The sequence below is a fragment of the Paroedura picta genome, chromosome 4 (genome assembly GCF_049243985.1).
Source record: "Paroedura picta isolate Pp20150507F chromosome 4, Ppicta_v3.0, whole genome shotgun sequence".
In the NCBI taxonomy this organism is placed as follows: domain Eukaryota; kingdom Metazoa; phylum Chordata; class Lepidosauria; order Squamata; family Gekkonidae; genus Paroedura; species Paroedura picta.
In genome coordinates, this window is record NC_135372.1 from 599,576 (window position 1) to 622,979 (window position 23,404).

General features: G+C 47.2%; 1 protein-coding gene across 4 annotated transcripts in view; it reads left to right on the forward strand.

Annotated features, from left to right (window-relative positions):
* The first annotated feature begins 3,263 nt into the window (after window positions 1-3,263).
* The window catches only part of LOC143834726 (amyloid-beta A4 precursor protein-binding family A member 3-like), a 47,166-nt gene continuing 27,025 nt past the window's right edge, over window positions 3,264-23,404 (forward strand). The window contains exons 1-5 of one of the 4 annotated variants that reach the window (XM_077331408.1): window positions 3,264-3,445; window positions 7,881-7,998; window positions 13,197-13,547; window positions 15,287-16,157; window positions 21,360-21,399. In XM_077331408.1, coding sequence (XP_077187523.1) covers window positions 13,243-13,547; window positions 15,287-16,157; window positions 21,360-21,399 — 1,216 coding nt within the window. In that variant the 5' untranslated portion in view covers window positions 3,264-3,445; window positions 7,881-7,998; window positions 13,197-13,242. Of the gene's footprint in view, window positions 3,446-7,880; window positions 7,999-8,984; window positions 10,293-13,196; window positions 13,548-15,286; window positions 16,158-21,359; window positions 21,400-23,404 lie in introns of those variants that run through there. The other 3 variants (XM_077331407.1, XM_077331409.1, XM_077331410.1) reach the window with 3 other exon arrangements.

Below are 23,404 nucleotides of genomic sequence, written 5' to 3' on the forward strand. Positions count from 1 at the left end.
CTGATGTTGTGATCATCCATTTTAATGGGATTTTAATTGGTTTTTGGTCAGACTTTTGTAAACCGCCATGAGCCTCTAGGGAGTGGCAGTTAATAAATAATACTACTAATGCTAATGGGTTACACTTAGTATGATCTTGTTCACATTATTTTCCTCTCAAATACATTTTAAACTTCTTAATCATTCTTGTAATCTGGGTATTAAAATGCTGGGCGAACGTCTCCACCGTGGGTGAGGAAGAATAATGTAAGGGTGCCAAACTCCAGGTGGGGCAATCTCTGGAATTGCCCTAACTACAGAGAACAGCCCCCCCCCTGGAGGAAGTGACTGCCTTGGAGGGTGGAATGTGGGGGCATATACCCTCTCCCGAAATCCTGTCCTCTCCAGGCTCCACACCTACATCTGCAGGAATGACCAGCCCCAGAGTTCGCAACCCCAGGGCACATCCTGCCCTGCAAGGTGTGTTGCAGGCAAGTCTTAAACATGAAAACATAAATAATTGTTTTTTGTTAATTATATACTATATTTACATAGTTCTCTCATGTATTTTGATCCTCACAACAGCAAACTTCTGAGGTAGGCTAAGCCCAAAAAGGATGACTGACCCCAAATTCGGGATTTGAACGTGGGTCTTCCAGATCCTAGTCTGACATAGGACCCACTATATCACACTGGCTTTCCTATCCTCATCCATCCATGGTTCCTCTATATATTTGTGAAACAGCCTGAGGGGAGGAACATGTCCAGCTGTCCAAGTTGCCCCTACAGTTCCCACCCTCCCTCCCTGGATGCTAGCCACATTCCTCTCAGACACGCCAGAGACAGAGAGAGACACACAGAGCCCAGCCAGACCGAACATGAACCCTCATCATTCCCTCCTATTGTTCCTGCTGCGAGGGAGGCAGAGAGAGACACAGAGAGAGCTGCCCCTACTGCAACAGAGGGAGACAGAGACACAGACAGCTGCCTCAAACTGCATACCAGCCCTCCTTCCCTCCTAAGAATGAGCCCTAATTACCTGCTATGCCTTCTGCTGCGAGGCACACCAAAACACAGAGTGAGAGAGAAAGAGATCTGCACCTCCTGGTGTCCCCTGGGTTCTAGCTCCCATTGCATTCCTGCTTGCAATGGGCTTTCTTGCTAGTCCTTACCCATAGTTCCTCTATATATTTGTCAAACAGCCTGGGGGGTGGGACGTGTCCGGCTGCCCAACCTGGAATAGGGCCAATCAGGGTGCAGCTAGCAAAGCTTTGATTGGCCCTGCCCCTGTAGCTCCCGCCCTCCTTCCCTGGACTCTAGCCTCTTTGCTCTCAGACGCGCCTCAGTGCCTGGAGCCAGCAGCAGGTAAGGGGAGAGTGCCCTGGGCAAAGGGTTGTGGTGGAGGGCTTGCTACCAAGGACCTCTTAGCCTGCTAGGCTGGGCCTCCTAACAAGGACCTCTTGCTCTGCTAGGCCAGGCCTGCTAAGGAGGGCCTCCCGGCCTGCTAAGGTGCTCAGTCCCGGGCCTGCTAATAAGCTGGCCAGCCCCCGCCTGCCCCACTTGATCCAGCTGTGAGCTGTGGCCCAAAGCCACCTTAAGTTGTTTGGGAGGGGGCCCTTTCAAGGCCCGTTCTTAGGAACGGGCTTTGAAGCTAGTATATATATATTATTCTATAAAAATTTTTCCTATATATGTGTGCACATATATAGGAAAAATCTGTTTATAGAATAACATATTAAATCTCCATACTCTGAAAATTGTCATACCCTGCTTTGTGAATTATGTCTGGATCTCTCTCTTTTTTTTCCCTTGTCTATTTAATTTTCACCTGAATAGGCTGGGCTATGTGTTTAAAAAATAGGTGCTGGGCCTTAGCCCTGGCTCAGAAGGGAGGGAGATATAACAACCAGTTTGTACTTTTGGGTCTTGCAGAAACAATGGCAGCTAGAAAGGAATCATGGATTTTTAAAGAGAATTTAATACTCTCAAGTCTGGCAACCTGATCTGTACAGATGATCTTCTATATCTCCCCGTATCTGACACAGGCTCAGCTCAGACAGGGTGCTGGGTTACTGTAGAAAGCTTTATCTTTGCCGGAAGTCAGTTGTGAAGGCAGAGAGGGGAAGGTTTCGCTTGCCTAAAATGCAAAGCATCCTTTTGAGAGCCCAGCTGGTGAAGGTAGGGATCTCTTCCAATATGGTCCCCTTTCAGCAAGGAAGTTTCTGGGTGATACAGCATCCTTTCTCATCTAGACTGCCATTCTTTTGGGTAGATAGTGCGGTTGCCAAATCTGGGTTGGGAAATCCCTGGACATTTGTGAGGGGGTTGGAGATGGGAGGGTCCTCCATGGGGTACACTTTCCAAAGCATTAATTTCCTCCAGGGAAACTGATTGTCATCTGGAGATCAGCAGGAATTCAGGGAGATAGCCAGGCCTCTACTGGAGGTTGGCAACCCTAATGAAGGAAGGGCCCTTTGGTTGTACTGTAGTGGTGAGAATGGTGGATTTAAAATCAGAGAGACCTGGGTTCAAATTCCCCACCTTCATCATGAAGCTCACTGGGCGACCTTGGGCCACTAGCTTTCTCTTTCCTAATTAATGGGGGTGGGAGGAGACCTATGCAGGCCACACACACACCTATTTGGGGGTAAACCAGTATTGTAAAAATAGAAATTTAGTCCATAATCTGTTCTCCCCCCCCCCATTCAACCAGATGGCACAGAATTACTTACAAATAGTCATGAAGGCCAAAGCCTCCCACCCAGTTAGCATACAAAGGTACACTGCCGCTGAACATGGAAGTTCCATCTAGTCATCAATTACTGGAAGTTGTTGTTGGACCCCTCCCATTAATTTGGCTCAACCTCGGACTCACAAGTGGAGGAATACTGAGTCGCACAATCTATTTAAATGCATAATCAATCTTTAAAAGTCCCCCCCCCCTTAATTTTGTGCACTTTGAATCTGCTAGTCTATTGGGTGTCCCCAAATTTCAGTATTTTGGAGACTGGGGAAAAGATCTCTCTAGCTACTTCCTCCACCCTAGGTATCATACCATGTTCCTTGTCCCCGTTGTATTGGATTTCCCCCCCCTAAATTAACCCCCCCCCCCCAAACAACAGCAGCAACAAAAGAACTTCCCAATTCTTTAACAAGGCGCTCCAACTCCTTGGATTTCTTGCACGTTTCCAAGCGTTTACACGTCTAGAACTTGGGAGACTAGCAAAAGGGGGAAACTACATCTCCCAGAATCCTTTGTGAGCCTATACTGGATTCAGGAGAACAGCAACAGGAAGGGCAGGGGGAGAAGAGAAGCGTGGCAGGCGAGACTTTCCAAAGTACTTGCGAGTGGCCCTGATCCAGGATTGCTGAACCGTCTCCCAAAAAGACTTTGAGGAGACTGCAACCCACAACCAGTTAAGGCTACTCTTGCACCGCTCTCCTCTCTGAGAAACTTTGCTTAAAAGTAAGTTTGTGCATACGTTCTTAATGTTTCTTTAAATAATGTGAGGGGGGAGTAGCCTTGATTATAAGGTGCAGCTGATTCAAAACGCAATTCTGTTACATTCATAAGATCTACGGTGCAGTCCTGTGCATGTCTACTTGAAAGTAAGTCCCAGTGTGTCTTATTGCTAGATAAGGTTGCAGAAAACTTCAGTCTGAATTCCAAATAAGTATGCCAAGAATCCCATCCCGGGCATTAAAAAAAAAAGCTTTGCTGAATTCAGTCCCTGAGAGAAAAAATTGTGGAGCTTTACAACTTAGAAGAAGGAGAAGGAGAAGAAGAAGAAGAGTTGGTTCTTATATGCCGCTTTTCCCTACCCGAAGGAGGCTCAAAGCAGTTTACAGTCGCCTTCCCTTTCCTCTCCCCACAACAGACACCCTGTGGGGTGGGTGAGGCTGAGAGAGCCCTGAGATGACTGAAGAAGAAGAAGAGTTGGTTCTTATATGCCGCTTTTCCCTACCCGAAGGAGGCTCAAAGCGGCTGACATTCTCCTTCCCTTTCCTCTCCCCACAACAGACACCCTGTGGGGTGGGTGAGGCTGAGAGAGCCCTGAGATTACTGAAGGAGAAGAAGAATTGGTTCTTCTATGCTGTTTTTCTCTACCCAAAGGAGGCTCAGAGCGGCTGACATTCTCCTTCCCTTTCCTCTCCCCACAACAGACACTCTGTGGGGTGGGTGAGGCTGAGAGAGCCCTGAGATTACTGAAGAAGAAGAAGAGTTGGTTCTTATATGCCGCTTTTCCCTACCCGAAGGAGGCTCAAAGCGGCTTACAGTCGCCTTCCCTTTCCTCTCCCCACAACAGACACCCTGTGGGGTGGGTGAGGCTGAGAGAGCCCTGAGATTACTGAAGAAGAAGAAGAGTTGGTTCTTATATGCCGCTTTTCCCTACCCGAAGGAGGCTCAAAGCGGCTTACAGTCGCCTTCCCTTTCCTCTCCCCACAACAGACACCCTGTGGGGTGGGTGAGGCTGAGAGAGCTCTGATATTACTGCTCGGTCAGAACAGCTCTATCAGTGCCGTGGCGAGCCCAAGGTCACCCAGCTGGTTCCATATGTGGGAGCGCAGAATCGAACCTGGCATGCCAGATTAGAAGTCCGCACTCCTAACCACTACACCAAACTGGCTCTCACCAAACTTATTCCACACTGCGCATTGCATAACAATACCCTTTACTCTCTGTAAACTATCCTCATGTCGCTGAATTGCTGCACAGGCCCTGAACTGGAAACTTTGGACTAGTGTGCGGAAGTAGAAAAGTTGGTTTTTATACCACAATTTTCACTACTCAAAGGAGTTTCAAAGCAGCTTACAATTGCCTTCCCTTTCTTCCCCCCACCACAGATACCCAGTGAGAGAGGTGGGGCCAAGAGAGCTCTAAGAGAATTGCTCTGCAAGAACACTCTAACAGGACTGTGACTAGCCTAAGGTCACCCATTTGGTTGCATGTGGAGGAGTGGGGGATCACACTGGGTTCTCCAGATTAGAGGCTTCCACTCTTAACCACTAAACCAAGCTGGTAGTGCAGAAGTGTAGGAATGCTGGATTTGGATGTGGGGACCCAGGTTCAAATCTTCACTTGTGCCGTGGCCGTTCACTGGGTGACTTTCTCACTGTTACACACTGTATGCCTAAAGCATTGTTGTGAGGATACAATGAGAACCATCATCAAATACTTGAAGGGCTGTCATATAGAAGATGGAGCAGAGTTGTTCTCTCTTGCCTTGGAGGAATGGACCAAAACCAGTGGGATGAAATTAATGCAAAAGAAATTCTGTCTCAACATCCGGAAAAAGTTCCTGACAGTTTGAGCAGTTCCTCAGTGGGAGGTGGTGGGCTTTCCTCCTTTGGAGGTATTTAAGCAGAGGGTAGATAGCCATCTGACAGACATGCTGATCTTATGAGCTTAGGCAGATGGCGAGTGGGTGGGCAGGAAGGGATGGGCCAGGGTTGTCTCTTGTGGCCCTTCCTCTGCAGACCCAGGGAATCGCTGATCGCCACTGTGGGATGGGAGGTGAATTTCCTCCAGGCCAGGCTGGGTTCTGGAGATTTTTGGTGTGGGGGAGGGGGGTCACTGGGACATAAAATTGGGGTCACTGTGGCTGGGGAGGTAGTTGTGAGTTCCTGCACTGTGCAGGGCATTGATGACCCTGTAGGTCCCTTCCAACTCTATGATTCTATGAGAAGACCAGAACAATGTGATCCCACTTTGGGAAGGTATGATGCAAGGGTTAAGACTGTCAGACTAGTATCTGGAAGAGCCCAGTTCGAATTCCTACTTGGGACATGGAAGCTCACTGAGTGACCTTGAGCCAGTCATGCTCTCAGCCTCACCTACCTTACAGGGTTGCTGTGAGGATAAAACTGAGTAGAGAATGGTGTAAGAAAGTCTGGGTCCCCAATGAAGAGAAAAGTGAGGTAAAAATAATTAATTAAATAAAGGAATTTAAAAAAAAATCTCAAACAAACCACAGTTACCAGCATTTAAAAAAAAATTATACATTGCCCCCTGGATTGATTACAGACTTAATCGCTGGAATGACCAAATGACTTCTCCTCTGTCTGGCCCCCAAGCCATTCACTGTTGAATATGGTGGGGTATGTTTCCATAATTACAATAGTGATTAAAACCCGCAGAGGAAGATCTACAGGGTCTACAGGGCCACAGGGAGAGTGGAGTGTCAATGAAGCCTCAGTTTTGTATGAGCATGAAATGCCAGACTGAGCCACATCTGTCCTGTTTTGTGGCACAGAAGCTATGCTGGGAGCCTTTAATCACAGTTTCTGAGTTGTTTTGGAGCACGCAGGAATTTGGAGGTGCCTTCACTCTTAAAAGGTAGTTAATTAAAAAAAAAAAACCCAACCACAAAACCTCTGGTGTCAGCAGTTCATGTCCAAGATTCAACTTGGGAACAAACTTGTAATATTGTTTTTAAATTCTCTGTGCCCCCCATATAAGTAGCAGAAAGTCTACTTACATTATAAACTATTTGGAGGGGCTCTGGCTCAGATGTAGAGCATCTGATGGGCCTGCAGATTTGGTCCCAGGTTTACTCTGTCCAGGTTGACCAAAGCTTCCAGTCAATAGAATTACCAGCTCTGGGTTGGGAAGTACCTGGGGTCTTTGGGGGTGGAACTGGGAGTGGGTGGGATTCGCAGCATGGGCAGACCTCAGTGGAGTCCTCTCTCCAGAGCAGCCATTTTCTTCAGGGGAACCCATCTGTGTTGAATGGAGAAGGACTGCAGAGCTGGGGGATCCCCAGGTACCACCCGGGACTGGCATCCCTACTAGCTAAAGGGATCAGGAAGGAGGAGATGTGAAAGACCTTTTCCTGAGGCCTTGGAGAGCGGCTGCCAGTCTGAGCGGACAATACTGACCTCTGATGGACCAAGGGTCTGATTCAGTAGAAGTTTCAGGGATTTATGTTTACCCCCCCCCCCCACACACACACACACCGGTGCACTATATAGTGAATCCTAATGCAAAGAATGAGGCAAAACTGGCATCAGAGAAAGCATCAGAATTGCAAGTCTGAGCTTCTAATGTTCTAATTTAGTAAAACTGATGGGAATAAAAATGGGATTGTTAAGTGCTTCACATATGGGTCGGGGCCCTTAGACACTATGATATAGTGTCAGGTTTGGACCTGAGAGATCCAGGTTCCAATTCCTGTTACTTAGGGCTAGTTACTGTGTTTCAGGCTCACCTACCTCAAGGGGTTGTTGTGTGGGCAAAAAGGCAGACCTTGTACACTGCCCCAAGCTCCATAGAGGAAGGGCAGGATAAAAATACAAGACTGAAACATTGAGTCAAAATGCTCAAGTTAATGAAATATTAATTGGAGCATTTCCCATCTTTTGCAACTTCAGGTTTGCAATAGATTACATATTTTTCATCAGGGAAAAAGATCCCCTCCTCCAATATGTTCATTTAGCTTTGACAGGTCAAAGTCTGGCTTGCCAGCTGTAAAATTGCTCTGCCTAGTAGGAAATTGGCTAGGCCCCTGTGGATTGCATATAAAAATAAGATTTTATAAATTAAGTCAAAAGCTAACAAAATAAGAAAAGGCTTGAGGAGGTCCAAATATGTTCTAGGAGGTGCAATATGTTGAAAGCACAAAGAAGATTAAATGGTGGGGGGTGGCTGGGGTTGGGAATTTAAGTCCTTATTATTATTATTATTATTATTATTATTATTATTATTATTATTATTATTATTATTATTATTATTATTATCATCATCATCATCATCATCATCATCATCATCATCATCATCATCATCATCATCATCATCATCATCATCATCATCATCATCATCATCATCATCATCATCATCATCATCATCATCATCATCATCATCATCATCATCATCATCATCATCATCATCATCATCATCATAGAATCATAGAATCATAGAATCATAGAATCATAGAGTTGGAAGGGGCCATACAGGCCATCTAGTCCAACCCCCTGCTCAATGCAGGATTAGCCCTAAGCATCCTAAAGCATCCAAGAAAAGTGTGTATCCAACCTTTGCTTGAAGACTGCCAGTGAGGGGGAGCTCATCACCTCCTTAGGCAGCCTATTCCACTGCTGAACTACTCTGACTGTGAAAAACTTTTTCCTGATATCTAGCCTATATCGTTGTACTTGAAGTTTAAACCCATTACTGTGTGTCCTCTCCTCTGCAGCCAGCAGAAACAGCATCCTGCCCTCTCCTCTGTACCCTTTCAATTTTATCTACGTCCTTCTTGAAGTGAGGCCTCCAGAACTGCACACAGTATTCCAGGTGTGGTCTGACCAGTGCCGTATACAATGGGACTATGCCATCTTGTGATTTTGATGTGATGCCTCTGTTGATACAGCCCAAAATGGCATTTGCCTTTTTAACCGCTGCATCACACTGCCTGCTCATGTTTAGTTTACAATCCACAAGTACCCCAAGGTCTCGTTCACACACAGTGTTACCTAGAAGCGTATCCCCCATCCAGTAGGCATGCTTTGCATTTTTCTGACCCAGATGCAGAACTTTACACTTATCTTTATTAAATTGAATCTTGTTCTCATTTGCCCATTTTTCCATTGTGTTCAGATCTCGTTGAACTCTGTCTCTATCTTCCGGAGTATTTGCCAGTCCTCCCAATTTGGTGTCATCTGCAAACTTGATGAGTAGTCCCTCCACCCCCTCATCTAGATCATTAATAAATATGTTAAAAAGTACCGGGCCAAGCACCAAGCCCTGAGGTACCCCGCTACTCACCTCTCTCCAGTCTGATGAAACACCATTGACAACAACTCTTTGAGTGCGGTTCTCTAACCAATTCCCTATCCACCTGACTATCTGAAAATCCAGATTGCAGTCCTTCAATTTATCCATCAGAACATCATTGGGAACCTTGTCAAAAGCTTTACTAAAATCCAAGTAAATGACATCAACCGAATTTCCCCGATCCAGCAAACTTGTTACTTGGTCAAAAAAGGAAACCAGGTTGGTCTGGCAGGACCTGTTGGAGACAAATCCATGCTGACTTCCTTGGATCACCAAATTGTCCTCCAGATGTTTGCAGATCGCTCCCTTTAATATCTGCTCCATTATCTTCCCCACAACAGAGGTCAGACTCACTGGTCGGTAGTTTCCCGGGTTATCCTTCCTCCCTTTTTTGAAGATCTATTTTGATCATTTTTGATGATTGATCTACAGTGCCTAGTAACCTGTAGGTACTCTTCTTTAGAGCTCTGTCCTTCCCTCCATTTCCTGAACATTTCCCTTTTCTTTCTCAGTTCCTCTTGAAGTTCTCTGTTCATCCAAATAGGCTTCTTAGAGCTCCTGCAGTGTTTTCGTCTTTCTGGGATAGTCATGGATTGAGCATGCAATAGCTCCTGTTTGAGTAGCGCCCACCCTTCACATGCTCCCTTCCCTTCCAGCATTCTCGTCCATGGTATGACACTCATCATGTCTCTGAGTTTATTAAAGTTTGCCCTACGAAAATCCAACATCTGCGTCTGGCTACAAGCTTCCTTGGCTCCCCATCTCAAAAGGAATTCTATGAGGACATGGTCACTTCCCCCTAGGGTCCCCACCTCCTTCACCTCATCCACCTATTATTATTGTTGTTGTTGTTGTTGTTATTACTACTACTACTATTACTATTATTATTACTCTTACTACTAGTATTATTATTATTATTCGATTTATTTCCCGCCACTCCATTACGGCTCGTGGCGGGTTACAGTGTCTTAAAACCCCCATTAAAACCCCATTAAAAGACATAAAACATTACCAACATGGCGGAAAATCAATAGAACCCGACTCCCCCCCCCCATTACTAGCGGGTGGAGAAGGAGGTCCCGATGATGTGCAGACCCCAGATCCCGGGGGGGGGGGGGACACAGATCTATCTTACCAGCCCCGGCCTCAACCATAGACCTGGCGGAAGAGCTCCGTTTTGCAGGCCCTGCGGAACGTTGAATGATCTTGCAGCTCTCCCGGGAGCTCGTTCCACCAGGTCGGGGCCAGGACCGAAAAGGGCATAGTCAGGTGGGGGGGGGGATGCCCAGAGGCCGGATTGGGGGTTTGCTAGACCATGAGGGACCCACCACTCCCCTTTCCTGCCCCCAGGGCAAACTCAGCAGACAGCTGGTTGTCATAGGGCTGTTATTGATCAGCAGCTGAGATAGAAGTCTCTACTACAGAGTGTGGCCTTATGGGCCATGGTAGGGGCTGCAGGGTTGCCAAACCCCAGGTGGTGGCTGGAGGACTCCTGGAATTGCAGCTGGTCTTCGAATGATGGAGAAAACGGCTGCTTTGTAAGGTGGGCTTTCTGGCATTATGTCATGCTGAGGTCCTTCCCTTCCCCGTGCCCCACCAGCCCCAAAATCTCCACGAATTTCCTGACCCAAAGTTGGCAACCCTGTTGATGCGGGTGAAGGAGGAGAGTGCAAAAGTTGGCTTGAAACTCAACATCAAGAAAACAAAGATCATGGCATCCGGCCCTCTCAATTCCTGGCAAATAGATGGGGAAGAAATGGAGATAGTGACAGATTTTATTTTCCTGGGCTCCAAGATCACTGCAGAGGGGGACTGCAGCAAAGAAATTAAAAGACGCTTGCTCCTGGGGAGGAAAGCTATGGCAAATCTAGACAGCATCCTAAAAAGCAGAGACATCACCCTGCCAACAAAAGTGCGTTTAGTCAAGGCTATGGTCTTCCCAGTTGTAATGTATGGCTGCAAAAGTTGGACCATAAGGAAGGCCGAGCGTCAAAGAATTGAGGCTTTTGAACTGTGGTGCTGGAGAAGGTTCTTGCGAGTCCCTTGGACTGCAAGGCGAACAAACCGGTCAGTCCTAGAGGAGATCAGCCCTGACTGCTCTTTAGAAGGCCAGATCCTGAAGATGAAACTCAAATACTTTGGCCACCTCATGAGAAGGAAGGACTCCCTTGAGAAGAGCCTAATGCTGGGAGCGATCGAGGGCAAAAGAAGAAGGGGACCACAGAGAATGAGGTGGCTGGATGGAGTCACTGAAGCAGTAGGTGCAACCTTAAATGGACTCCGGGGAATGGTAGAGGACAGGAAGGCCTGGAGGATCATTGTCCATGGGGTCGCGATGGGTCGGACACAACTTTGCACCTAACAACAACAACAACACCATGGAACGCTGGCATTATCACTGCTGCTTTCTTCCACAGCTACATTAATGCCTAATTTATTGATCAGTTGTATCCATATATGGTCTGTTTGTTAATACTGACATTCATCAGTACAAATGCCCAAAGCCTTGCTGTTTCCAGATTAAACCCTGCGGAGATTCAAATCCCAAAACAGGAACTTCCCAAAAAGTAGTTCAATGAGGGTTGATTGCCCACTGGTTAGGGAAGTGCATGTGTTAAAAAGAATTAGCAATTTTTTAAAACAAAACTCAGCTTCCTTTCTTTGGTCAAAGATTTAAATTAATTAATTTAGTGAGTTAGATATCTTGACGGAAAAGGTTGAATGGAATCTAACCTCTTAGTAACATATTTTCATTAATCAGCTGCAAATTTATTTATTTAATAATATTTATTTTCACATTTCTAAACTTCCCCATCAGCACAGCTATCTCAGGGTAGTTTACAACATAGTTAAAAGATACAATAGCAATTAAAACATTCAAACAATTAAAATAATTAACAAGTAATTAATCTGCTGAGCAGTTGGTGACAGAATGGGAGAACTGGCAGTCTGTTGCAATTTGCTGTTTTTGTTAACTGTGTTTTGTAAGTTTTTGAAATAAAAGTGAACCTAGCAAAATGGCATCCAGCAAGGAATCACAGAATCCTAGAGTTGGAAGGGGCCATGCAGGCCATCTAGTCCAACCCCCTGCTTAATGCAGGATCAGCCCAGAGCATCCTAAAGCATCGTAAAGAACTTTCCTCACATCTGCCAAATGTTTTTCAAAAGTGGACGCGGCCAGGTGGGGCTTTTGCCCAGCAAATCTCCCGCTTGGCCACTGGACAGGCTGCAAAGATTTTGGAAAAGGCTGCTTTGGCACTAGCTGCCCACCCAACATAAGAATCTTTACTTTGTGACTGAACGTCACCTGTGGCAGCCATTTTGTGGCTGGCTCCCTCTCTTGGGGCAGCCATTTTGTAGCTGTGCCATCATATTGTGTCAGAATTTGAAAGATGCTCACAGGCTCAAAACTGTCGGGCATCCTTGACCTAGCCTATTTCATTTGGGCTGGTGTTCTCGCCAGGAGGTTACCTTCTGCACAGTAGTAGAGAATTTTCCCTGTGAAATGTGTGTGGCATCAGCATGTCCTCTGCTCTTGTACCAAAGAGACAGAGGAATTGACTTTTGCACATTTTGTGTGGCGTTGGAAAGCATTTTGATGCAGAACACAAAGCAGATAATTAGAAAAAGAGGATTGTCCTTTAAAACAAAGCAAACAGAATGAATGGCTATCATATTGATCTGTGACTTGTGTTTCTTTAAACCCAGATCTTGTGGCTTTATGTGATTGGTTTTCCAAGTCTCTTTTTCAGTACAAGGGCCTGTGTGGAGAATACTCTTCCCCTTGGCACTCTGAGGTGTAATTTCACTGTTTAGCATTTGATTTCAACATGGTAGGTAGGGATGTCAGTCCCCAGTCCTTGGGGACTCCCCTGGAATTACATGTCCTTTCCAGACTAAACAGATCAGTTCCCCTGAAGAAAGTGGCTGCTTTGGAGGGTCATTGAATCCTAGAATCATAGAATAATGGAAGGGAGCTAGTCCAGCCTTAACCCTAACCCTAACCCTGCACTAGGCAGGACACTCACATCCCAATCGCTCATCCACTCTAACCTGCCACCCCCTTGAGCCTTCACAGAATCAGCCTCTCCATCAGGCTCTCCAGCCTCTGCTTAAAAATGTCCAAAGATGGAGAGCCCACCACCTCCCGTAGCATTATATTCCACTGAGGTCCCTCCCCGCCCCAAATTCTGCCCATTCTCCACCTTCAAAAGCTCCTGGTATTTCCCAACCCTAGCTGTAGTGATTAGGCTTTCTGTTCCCAGAACCAAATTCTGTTTTAAAATGTGCTTTATTTACGGTACCTGTCATTCATCTAAATCTGCAATTGCACTCCTGAGACCCAGTCTATTGTATTCTCACAACAACTCTGTAGGGCAGGCTAAGCCCTTGTGGGCATTTCTTCTCCAACTCCAAAAGTATGCAATTAGTTGTTTTTATTTTCAAGTGTAGGGTCATCCCTGTCCCCAGCGGGCCAAGAGACTGGGGCCAACATGGACATCCAGACGGAGATGGTCTCAGGACCTGAAGCGCCAGTAGAGGCCTTGGAGCCTCCTCTTATGGATTTGGAGGAGAACACAGCAGGAGTGGGAGAAGCTCTATCATGCAATGCAGGAGAAGACGTTCACCCCATCCAGCAACCGCTTGGAAGCCCACGGGCTGCTCCTGGGCCCAGCAATGTGGAATCCAGACTCTGTGATCCTGAGACACAGGAAGATCCAGACAACATGGAGGGGCTTAGATGGCTTTCTGACCCCAAAAATGCCACTCCTCAGGGAACCACAGAGGAGGGCTCCAGGTATATATATGTGTGTGTGTGTGTGTGTGTGTGTGTGTGTGTGTGTGTGTGTGTGTGTGTGTGTGTGTGTGTGTGTGTGTGTGTGTGTGTGTGTGTGTGTGTGTGTGTGTATGTATGTAATGATATTTCCTTTAACTGTTCTGAACTATACTTAAGCCTCTGGGAGAGTGATGACATTGATCCAGGGCCTGGGGACCAAGCCCTATGAGGAAAGGCTGAGGGACTTGGGGATAATCAGCCTGGAGAGGGGACACGATGGCTCTCTTAACATCTTTGAAATGTGCACACTTGGAGGAAGGCAGGGAGAGCTTCCTGTTGACAGCAGAGGATAAGACCTGCAGTCATGGGTTTAAAGGAGGTGTAGAATGGTACCAGCTAGATGGAGGGGGGGGGGGGACACAACAACATTATCCTTCTCCCTAGTTGATGGGGCTGTCCCATCAAGGCCTGTCCGGCTGAGCTCAGCTGACCCATTCCTGAGTGCAGAACAGCCTCCTCCTTCACAATTGGCGCAGTAGTTAAAGAAACGGAATCACTTGCTTGTTTATCGGCTCCCTTTTCTTTAGCACTAACCATCTATATCCATATACAGCCTCATAATGTCAGAATCCAGGGTTTCTGCCACATGGTTTGTAATTGATTTCTGTGATTGATGTCTGAAGCTGTGTTTTCCAGTTCCTGTACCACTTCACCTGTCAAGGCCGAATTCCCTAACTTGTGCTTTATGGCTTGAGCTTCCCACAACATAGCTATGCTGGTTATTACCCTCCCTTTTGCCTCCCTGAGCTTGGCACATAGCTTGTCGAGATGTTTGGTCTGCCTTTGAAACCCGAGTTGTCACTTTCTCATGGGAGGGGGGAAGGGGATGAGCCTGTGTTTTATACATGTGAGCCCTTGCTTGTAACTCCAGTTCTGCATACGTTCCCTGCTGGATGTCTTTGCTTGAGAATAAAGAAACTTTCCAAAATAGAGGTTTTCTTGCCTACAAGTCTAGAACTCTGACACATAACCACCACTGTTAACTTACCTTTTAGGTTACCAGTTCTATATCACACCTAGAAAACATAGTTGGACCAGAGAATAAGAAGAGGGCAATATCCTAATCTAGAACATTCCTTGAACTAAAATCAAGGCCTGCCAAGAAAGCTCATCCAATAGTGGTGAGGCGATCTTTCTGTGAAGATTGCCCTTCTAGAAAGCTCAGGTGGCCATGGGCATGGAGCAAGCAATCTTCCCCTTCTGCTACAGGATTGTCACACCTGTCAATCTCAGCAGCCTAACCAGAGAGCGGAGTCTTGAGGTGGGGCAGCACCCATTCCTGAAATCTGTGGCGTTGGCCTGGTGTCATACGATGGGTCCTCCAGGGTCCAGATGCTCATATGCCTCCTGACTACGGCTACCGTGAGTGCAGGCAAACGTGGGAGGACAGGACTGTGAGGAGAGAGCAACCAACCCCATGCGCCTGTGGGTAAAAAAGCTGAATTGAAGATGACATCCACCAGCATTATGATGCAGAACATGGGAGACATAATTAGAAAAAGAGGATTGTCTTTTAAAACGAAACACAAAGCCCTTCATCCTGTTTTATTATCATATATATATATATATATATATATTGATGATGATCTGTGACCTGGCGGCCCTTCAACAACGGCCCTTGCAGCCTTACACGGCTAGTTTTCCAGGCCCCTCTTTTTCAGTGCGATCCTTGCTGATTCATTCTCCCCTTCTTGCTGCAGGAATGTGGGGGAACTGGTGGAAGAGCTTGCCGATACTGCGGCCGCGGAGGATCGCTCAAGCTGGGCCAGGAATACAGGCAAGGACTTGGTGGCAGAAGACAGACGGCACGCCGCACCAGGTGCGGACCAGCTCATGGATTTAGAGGAGGGAGGTGGAGAAGACTGCACGGAGGCTGGCCAGAGCCAACTGCAAGGCCTCCTGGCCCAACTCCAAAGACTCAGCCCCAGTTTCCATGAGAGCTCACCCAATTCCGGAGACGATATTCTGGCTCCCTCGGATGGGGAGGAGGGTCAGGCTTTTGAGGACGAGCAATGCCTGCTGCTCGGGCCCTCAGCCCACACCGAGTGCCAGGGGCGGCTGGAAGAGTGTTCCCCCTGCCCGTTGCACCTGGCTATGAGACACACCTTGGGAGTGTCTTCCCACCGGTTCCTGCAACCTACTCGTGGCTGGAGGGGCCAGGGAAGCCACGGGCTGCTTTCAGTTGAGGCTGATTGCGAGGACCTGCTGAGCCTCTTGCGCTTCCAAGAGGGAACCCCCATGGAGCAGCGTGACCAGACACCACTGGCCCACTCCAACGTGGTGGTGGGGACAAGCGGTCAGGTGGAACAGGACAAAGGGAGCACTCGCGCACAGGAGATGCCAGGGTGGCCTGAGAGGCCCACAGATCCCACCCGTCAGAGCTTGGAGGAGCTGGAAATGAAAGAACCTCACCAGTGTTTGGAAAGTGGGGCTGCTGGTCAAGATGACCCCAATGCCCTGAGTTCCAGTCTGGGAGCCAGCAGCCAGGAGAGATCCCTGGGCCCAAAATGGAGAGCAGTGGGTGAAGGTCCCAGCCGCGGTGGAGAACCACCTCCCCCTATCGATGGGGCTGTGAGTATCTTGCACCCTCTTCCCAGGGGTGGCCATTTGATCATTGGTGTTGGCCATCAGTAGGCTACATGCCTTGCAGAGTGGGAGGTGTCAGGTGCCCCTGCCCAGAGAGGGGGAGGGAGTGGGGAGGAACCTGTGCTTGTTCCAGTTGGGAGGGGCGGGGGAAGGCTTTGAGGGCCGGGAGAGGGAGTGAGGTGGCATCGTGCCCCCTTGGCACTTGAGGAGGTTTCAATCCTCAACGGCAGCGAAGGAGGAGAAGAACTGCTTGGCGGGGCAGGAGGGATGTGGGGGGTGAACCTTGGGAGGCCAAGGAAGCAGAGGGAGGGGTGTGGGGGCCTGACAGCTGAGGCAGAGGCCTTTGGGAGCAGGGACTTTCAGCTGGCTCTAGAAGTGGACAGGATGCTGCGTCAGGAGGTGAGGACGGACACCACATGGTTAAGGTAGCCAGGCAGGTGAGGCAAGGTTAGCTCTGGCTGTGCCTGTGTGGAGTGGGGACCCTGTGGTCAAAGCTACTTGTGGTGGGGCTGAATATTCCCACAGCAGCCACCTCCTTTCCCAATAATGATCCTTTTCAGAGCTCTAGAGATCAGGGATCTCCGACCTTTTTGAGTCTGTGGGCACCTTTGGAACTCTCACCTAGCATAGTGGGCACAGCAACAAAGTGGCTGCCACAGGAGTTGGAGCCAGCCACAAAATGGGCTGCTGCAGCTCACCTTCACTCCTACATTCAGGATGCTCTGGGAGTACCTGCTGCCAAGCAGTGGTTTAGAAAATCTGCATAGGTAATCAGATCAGCAGTGGCCATTCAGAAGCATTGCTGGGCAGAAGACTGCAGGCATTTGGATTTCCATGCCTTTGCAAAACCACAGGGGTGGGGGCGGGAGATGATGCGGTAGTAATAACAGTAACAATAACAACAAGATAATGATGGTAAGAAACATTGTAGAATAGTAGAATACTAGGAACATTAACTTCAAGAAATTGGGGTGTTGCATAGAGCCCCTTTCTAATTTGAAAGTCTGTCATCTCCTTAGAGTCATAGAATCATAGAGTTGGGTCATCTAGTCCAACCCCCTGCACTATGCAGGACACTCACATCTCTATCGCTCATCTACTGTAACCTGCCACCCCCTTAAGCCTTCACAGAATCAGCCTCTCCATCAGATGGCTATCTAGACTCTGTTTAAAAATGTCCAAAGATGGAGAACCCACCACCTCCCGAGGAAGCCTGTTCCACTGAGGAACCGCTCTAACTGTCTCCAACAGGTCCTGTCAGACCAACCTGGTTTCCTTTTTTGACCAAGTAACAGGTTTGCTGGATCGTGGAAATTTGGTTGATGTCGTTTCCTTAGATTTTAGTAAAGCTTTTGATAAGGTTCCCCATGATGTTCTGATGGATAAATTGAAGGACTGCAATCTGGATTTTCAGATAGGTGGATAGGGAATTGGTTAGAGAACCGCACTCAGAGTTGTTGTCAATGGTGTTTCATCAGACTGGAGGGAGGTGAGTAGCGGGGTACCTCAGGGCTTGGTCCGGTACTTTTTAACATATTTATTAATGATCTAGACTAGATGAGGGGGTGGAGGGACTACTCATCAAGTTTGCAGATGACACCAAATTGGGAGGACTGGCAAATACTCCAGAAGATAGAGACAGAGTTCAATGAGATCTGAACACAATGGAAAAATGGGCAAATGAGAACAAGATGCAATTTAATAAAGATAAGTGTAAAGTTCTGCATCTGGGTCAGAAAAATGAAAAGCATGCCTACTGGATGGGGGATACGCTTCTAGGTAACACTGTGTGAACGAGACCTTGGGGTACTTGTGGATTGTAAACTAAACATGAGCAGTGTGATGCAGCGGTAACAAAGGCAAATGCCATTTTGGGCTGTATCAACAGGGGCATCACATCAAAATCACAACATGTCATAGTCCCATTGTATACGGCACTGGTCAGACCACACTTGGAGTACTGTGTGCAGTTCTGGAGGCCTCACTTCAAGAAGGACGTAGATAAAATTGAAAGGGTACAGAGGAGAGCGACGAGGATGATCTGGGGCCAAGGGACCAAGCCCTATGAAGATAGGTTGAGGGACTTGGGAATGTTCTGCCTGGAGAAAAGGAGGTTGAGAGGAGACATGATAGCCCTCTTTAAGTATTTGAAAGGTTGTCACTTGGAGGGGGGCAGGATGCTGTTCTGTTGGCTGCAGAGGAAAGGAAGCGCAGTTATTAGGTTTAAACAACAAGTACAACGATGTAGGCTAGGTATCAGGAAAACTTTTTCAAAGTCAGAATAGTTCAGCAGTGGAATAGGCTGCCTAAGGAGGTGGTGAGCTCCCCCTCACTGGCAGTCTTCAAGCAAAGGTTGGATACACACTTTTCTTGGATGTTTTAGGATGCTTTGGGCTGATCCTGCATTGAGCAGGGGGTTGGAGTAGATGGCCTGTATGGCCCCTTCCAACTCTATGATTCTGTGATTCTGTGAACTGTCAGGAACTTCTTCCAGATGTTTAGATGAAATTTTTTTTGAATTAATTTCATCCCATTCATTCTGCTCTGTCCCTCCGGGGCAAGAGTGAACAACTCTGCTTCATTCTCAGTATGGCAGCCTTTTAAATACTTGAAGATGGTTATCAGATCCCCTCTCAGTCGTCTCCTCTCTAGACTAAACAGACCAAGCTCCCCCAACCTTTCTTTATATGTCTTGGTCGCGAAACCCCTCACCATCTTTGTTGCCCTGCTCTGGACACGCTCCAGTTTGTCAACATCTCTCTTCAACTGGGGTGCCCAAAACTGAACACAGGACTCCAGGCCAAACCAGAGCAGAGTACAGCGGTAGCATCACCTCCCGTTATCTGGACACGATACTCTGTTTGATACAGCCCAAAATCCCATTTGCCTTCTTAGTGTCAGGATCAGTTCCCTGCTCTCTGTCATGGTGGTTTCAAGCTGACCAGAGTGACTCCATCTTTGTGTGTGTGTACCTTCTTTTGCTTTATGACTCTGTAGCAACTCTTTGAACCTCTATCCCCTTTGATGGCCCTGAGCTTTTTCCCCACTGCATTCCCCCCTGCTGTGATACTCCGTTGCAAGTACCCCTGTAAACATCTTATCTACAAAGAGAGGCGCCAATTCGACCAAGGCCGTGGAGCCAGAGACGGTCTGGCAGGAAGCCCAGGATGGCACCTGGTGGTGGTGGGGGAATATTCCTCCCTGGGAACTGGGGACCGTTTCGGCGGGAGAATTGTATTGATAACTGCTTGTTTTCTCGATATCTAACAGTCTTGACTTCAGATGTTAGAGTGATCAGAACTACTTCCAGTTAAAGCTTTCTTTTAAACTAGAAGCCTCGTTGTGAGTCTGTCTGCCTTTGACACTTAGCCACTGAGTCACACTGCTGACTCATGTTCAATGTATGGCCTACTAAGACTCCTAGATCCTTTTCGCACATGCTACTGCCAAGACAAGTCTCCCCCATCTTATATTGTTGTATTTGGTTTTTCCTACTTAAATCCAGAACTTTAGATTTGTCCCTATTGAACTTCATTTTATTCAATTTAGCCCACTTCTCAAGCCTATCAAGATCATCCTGTATTCTGTTGCTGTCTTCAGTTGTGTTTGCTACCCCTCCCAGTTTAGTATCATCTACAAATTTAATAAGTATCCCCTCTGATCCCTCATCCAAATCATTTATAAATATGTTGAACAACACAGGCCCCAGGACAGATCCACCAGTTACTCTTTTCCAAGAAGATGCTGAACCATTAACATAATCCCCTCTGGGTACGATTTGTCAACCAGCTATTGATCCACCTGACAGAATGAGGATCCATACGACATTTTACCAACTTGTGAACAAGAATATCACGTGGAACCTTATAAAAAGCTTTACTGAAATCCAGATCAACTATGTCCATGGCATTCCCCTGAAACGAGATAAGGTTGGTCTGACATGACTTGTTCTTGCGAAACCCGTGCTGAGTCTTAGAAATCACAGCTCTCAGTTCCAGCTGCTCAAGGACCGAGTGTTTGATTATTTGTTCCAAAATTTTGCCAGCTACAGATGTCAAGCTGACGGGTCGATAATTACCTGGACCCTCCTTTTCCCCTTTCTTGAAGATGGGGACAACATTTGCCCGCCTCCACTCGTCTGGCACCTCACCTGTTCTCCAAGGAGTGTCAAAAATAATGGACAGAGGTTCAGAGATGACATCTGCAAGTTTTTTTAGTACCCTTGGATGCAGTTCATCTGGCCCAGAAGACTTTGTTTCATTTAAAGAAACAAGGTGTTTGTGGACTGCCCCAACAGTGATCCTAGGCCTCCATTCCCGTCCCCCGTGTTGTGTTACATTTTTGCCACATTGATCACTATTTCCCTCACAAGAGAAGACGGAGGAGAAATAGGAGTTAAGCAGTTCAGCCCTCTCTTCATCATCTGTTCTAATTTCACTTTCTTGTCCTCGTAGTGGTCCTATGGTGTCCCTATTGTTTTTCTTGCTTGAAATGTAACTAAAGAAGCCTTTTTTGTTATGTTTAGCCTAAGCTCATATTGAGCTTTAGCTTTTCTAACACTCCCCCTATAATTATTGATTATTTGTTTCTACTCATCCTTGGTAATAAGGCCTTCCTTCAATTTCCTAAATTACTCTTTTTTTATTCCACAAATCTTTTGACAACTGCTTATGGAGCCAACTTGGCTTCCTTAGGCTCCTTCCATCTTTTCTTCTCAAGGGAATTGTTTGTGACTGAGCCTTCAGTATTTCATTTTAAGAAGCTCCCAGCCCTCTTTGACTCCGATCTCTTTAAGTTTTTCTGAGCACGGGACTCTATGCAACATACCTTTAAGTCTGTGAAAATCAGCTTTGCTGAAGTCCAGTCTATACGTACGACTACGTAAAGGTTTTCTCTTTCCCACGATTGAAAATTCCAAAAGCACATGGTCACTGCTACCAAGTGTGCCCACTACTTCTACCTCATCTACCAGCTCTTCCCTATTCATGAGAATCAAGTCTAAAATAGCAGAGCCCCTGGTGCCCCTCTCTACTTTCTGGGAAATGAAGTTGTCGGCAAGATAAGTTAAGAATTTAACGGAGTTTGCATTTTTAGCAGAGTTGGTCTTCCAACAGATATCTGGGTAATTCCCCTTTTCCTTGCAATGTTCTTTGGCACCAACACTTCCTTTTGTTTTTTGTTTTTCAGAATAAAGCAGATTTGTCTTACTTCCCTGCTTACAAGGAAGGTGAGTGAGGAATTTTGTTTCCCAAGTGAAGGAGCCAGGTGCAGGCAAGGGGACCTGGGGGATGGACTTGAGCCAGTTGGAATCATAGAGCTGGAAGGCACCACCAGCTTGGGGGAAAGAGATTTTGCATCCTATCTCGACCTCTCCTAACTTTTAAAGGGCGCATGTAGTTGAAAAGGCATTTCAAATATGAACTGTTGTTTTTCACATTATTATAGCAGCCCCAGTTGGGTCACCATGCATACATTGTGTGTGCCTTTTGCCCTTTTATTCTCACAGCAGCCTTGTGAGGAAGGATTGGAGAGAATGGCTTGTTTGAAAGGCTGCCTGCCTTTTTATGCATAAAATGTGTATTCTGCCTCTCTGCTCCCATTGGGGCCACCAAAGAAGCTAACTAATAAAAAATGTACATAATAAAAGCACATCTTAAAAATTATTAAAACCAAACAAAAAAAACACATCAGTCATTTTATTTCTATAATTTTTTATGCTGCTGCTCCTAGACTGGCCAGCTCACATCTGTTTATAACATTATCTTAACCGCAAGTGGCTCTAATATTTGTGAAGAGACCCTATGGGAGGAGCGGTGTCCGGGACACATCTAGGTATCTGGCCTCTGCTTCTGACTGCACGGGCCAATCCAGGCCGGCCCCTGGAGCACCTGCCCCCAGAAGCCAGCCATGAGGTACTCAGGAAGGCTTGTGCCCGGACGCTGCCTGCCTGCTGAGGAGGGAGATCCCACGGTGCCCTGGCTTGCCTGCTGCTTGCCTTGGCCACCAGCATGTGCAGCATGCTCATCAGCTCTGGAGTTGTCGGCCCAGCCGCCAGCGGGATGACCAGGTAGGGTGGCGGCAGCACTGTCAAGGGGGGGCCGCCACTAGTGCCTGTTGCATCATTGGGTGCAACGTGCTTTCGGCGTAGTATAACCATAAAACATAAAATCAGTATAACCTTTAAAAAAAAAACCCTCCCCGCCCACCTTCCCTGCTGGCTGTAAAATTGGTGTTGTATTTGTGCAGCGAGATGTGACATAGGCAGGGGCCCAAAAACACTGGAGGAGGGCCATATCTTCTATGTCCTGGACTCAGCCAAGCACCTGGCAGAAGGACTCCATGTTCCAGGCTCTGTGGAACTGAAGAAGTTCCAGCAGGCCCCTCTGCTCTTCTGGGAGCTCATTCTACCAGGCAGGGGCCAGGGGCCAGGGGCCAGGGGCAGGTGAACCTCATGAGGGCCCGGGATCTCCAACCTCTTTGTACCCGCAGAGCACAAAGCCCTGTGGAGGACATAGTGGGTTAAACGCTCCCTCGTGTACATTGGGCCCAGACCATATATGGCTTTGAAGTTCAATACCAGAACCTTGAACTTGATCTGGTATTCAACTGGTAGCGAATGCTGTTGCCCTGGGCTCTCCAAGATGTTCCAGTGAGAACTCTAGCAGCTGCATTTTGCCCCAGCTGGAGTTTCCGTGTCAAAGACAAGGGCAGGGGAGCATAGAGCGAATGACAGAGATCTAGTCTGGAGAGGACCATCTCATGGATCACTGTGGCAAGGTATTCTTGGGACAGACAGGGTGCTAGTAGCCACACTTGGTGGAGATGGAAGAATGCCAGCTGGGCTACTTTGGTGTCCTGAGCCTCCACTGAGAAGGAGGTTTCCAGAATCCTGGCGGAGTGTGAGGTCTTTAGCTGTACACCGGCCATGCTTCCAGATCTGTCTCCTTTCTACTGTCTTGGCTTTTCCTGAATTTATGTGTTTTTTTAAAAATAAAAATCCTCTATTTATTTATAGCCTGTTTTTCTCACTGGGCCTCTTGAGTGGATTGCAGATTTTAAAGGAAAATGCATTCAAGCAGTATAAGACATCCAATGCATAATGCAACATGACTAAGATTATGGAATTAGAAGACAGTGTGACCAGCTGCCTATGGCAGGATATATTAAAAACAATCCAGAGAGAGGAATTACAAAGGCAGTAAGAGCAAAATGATACCTGGAATAATCATAGA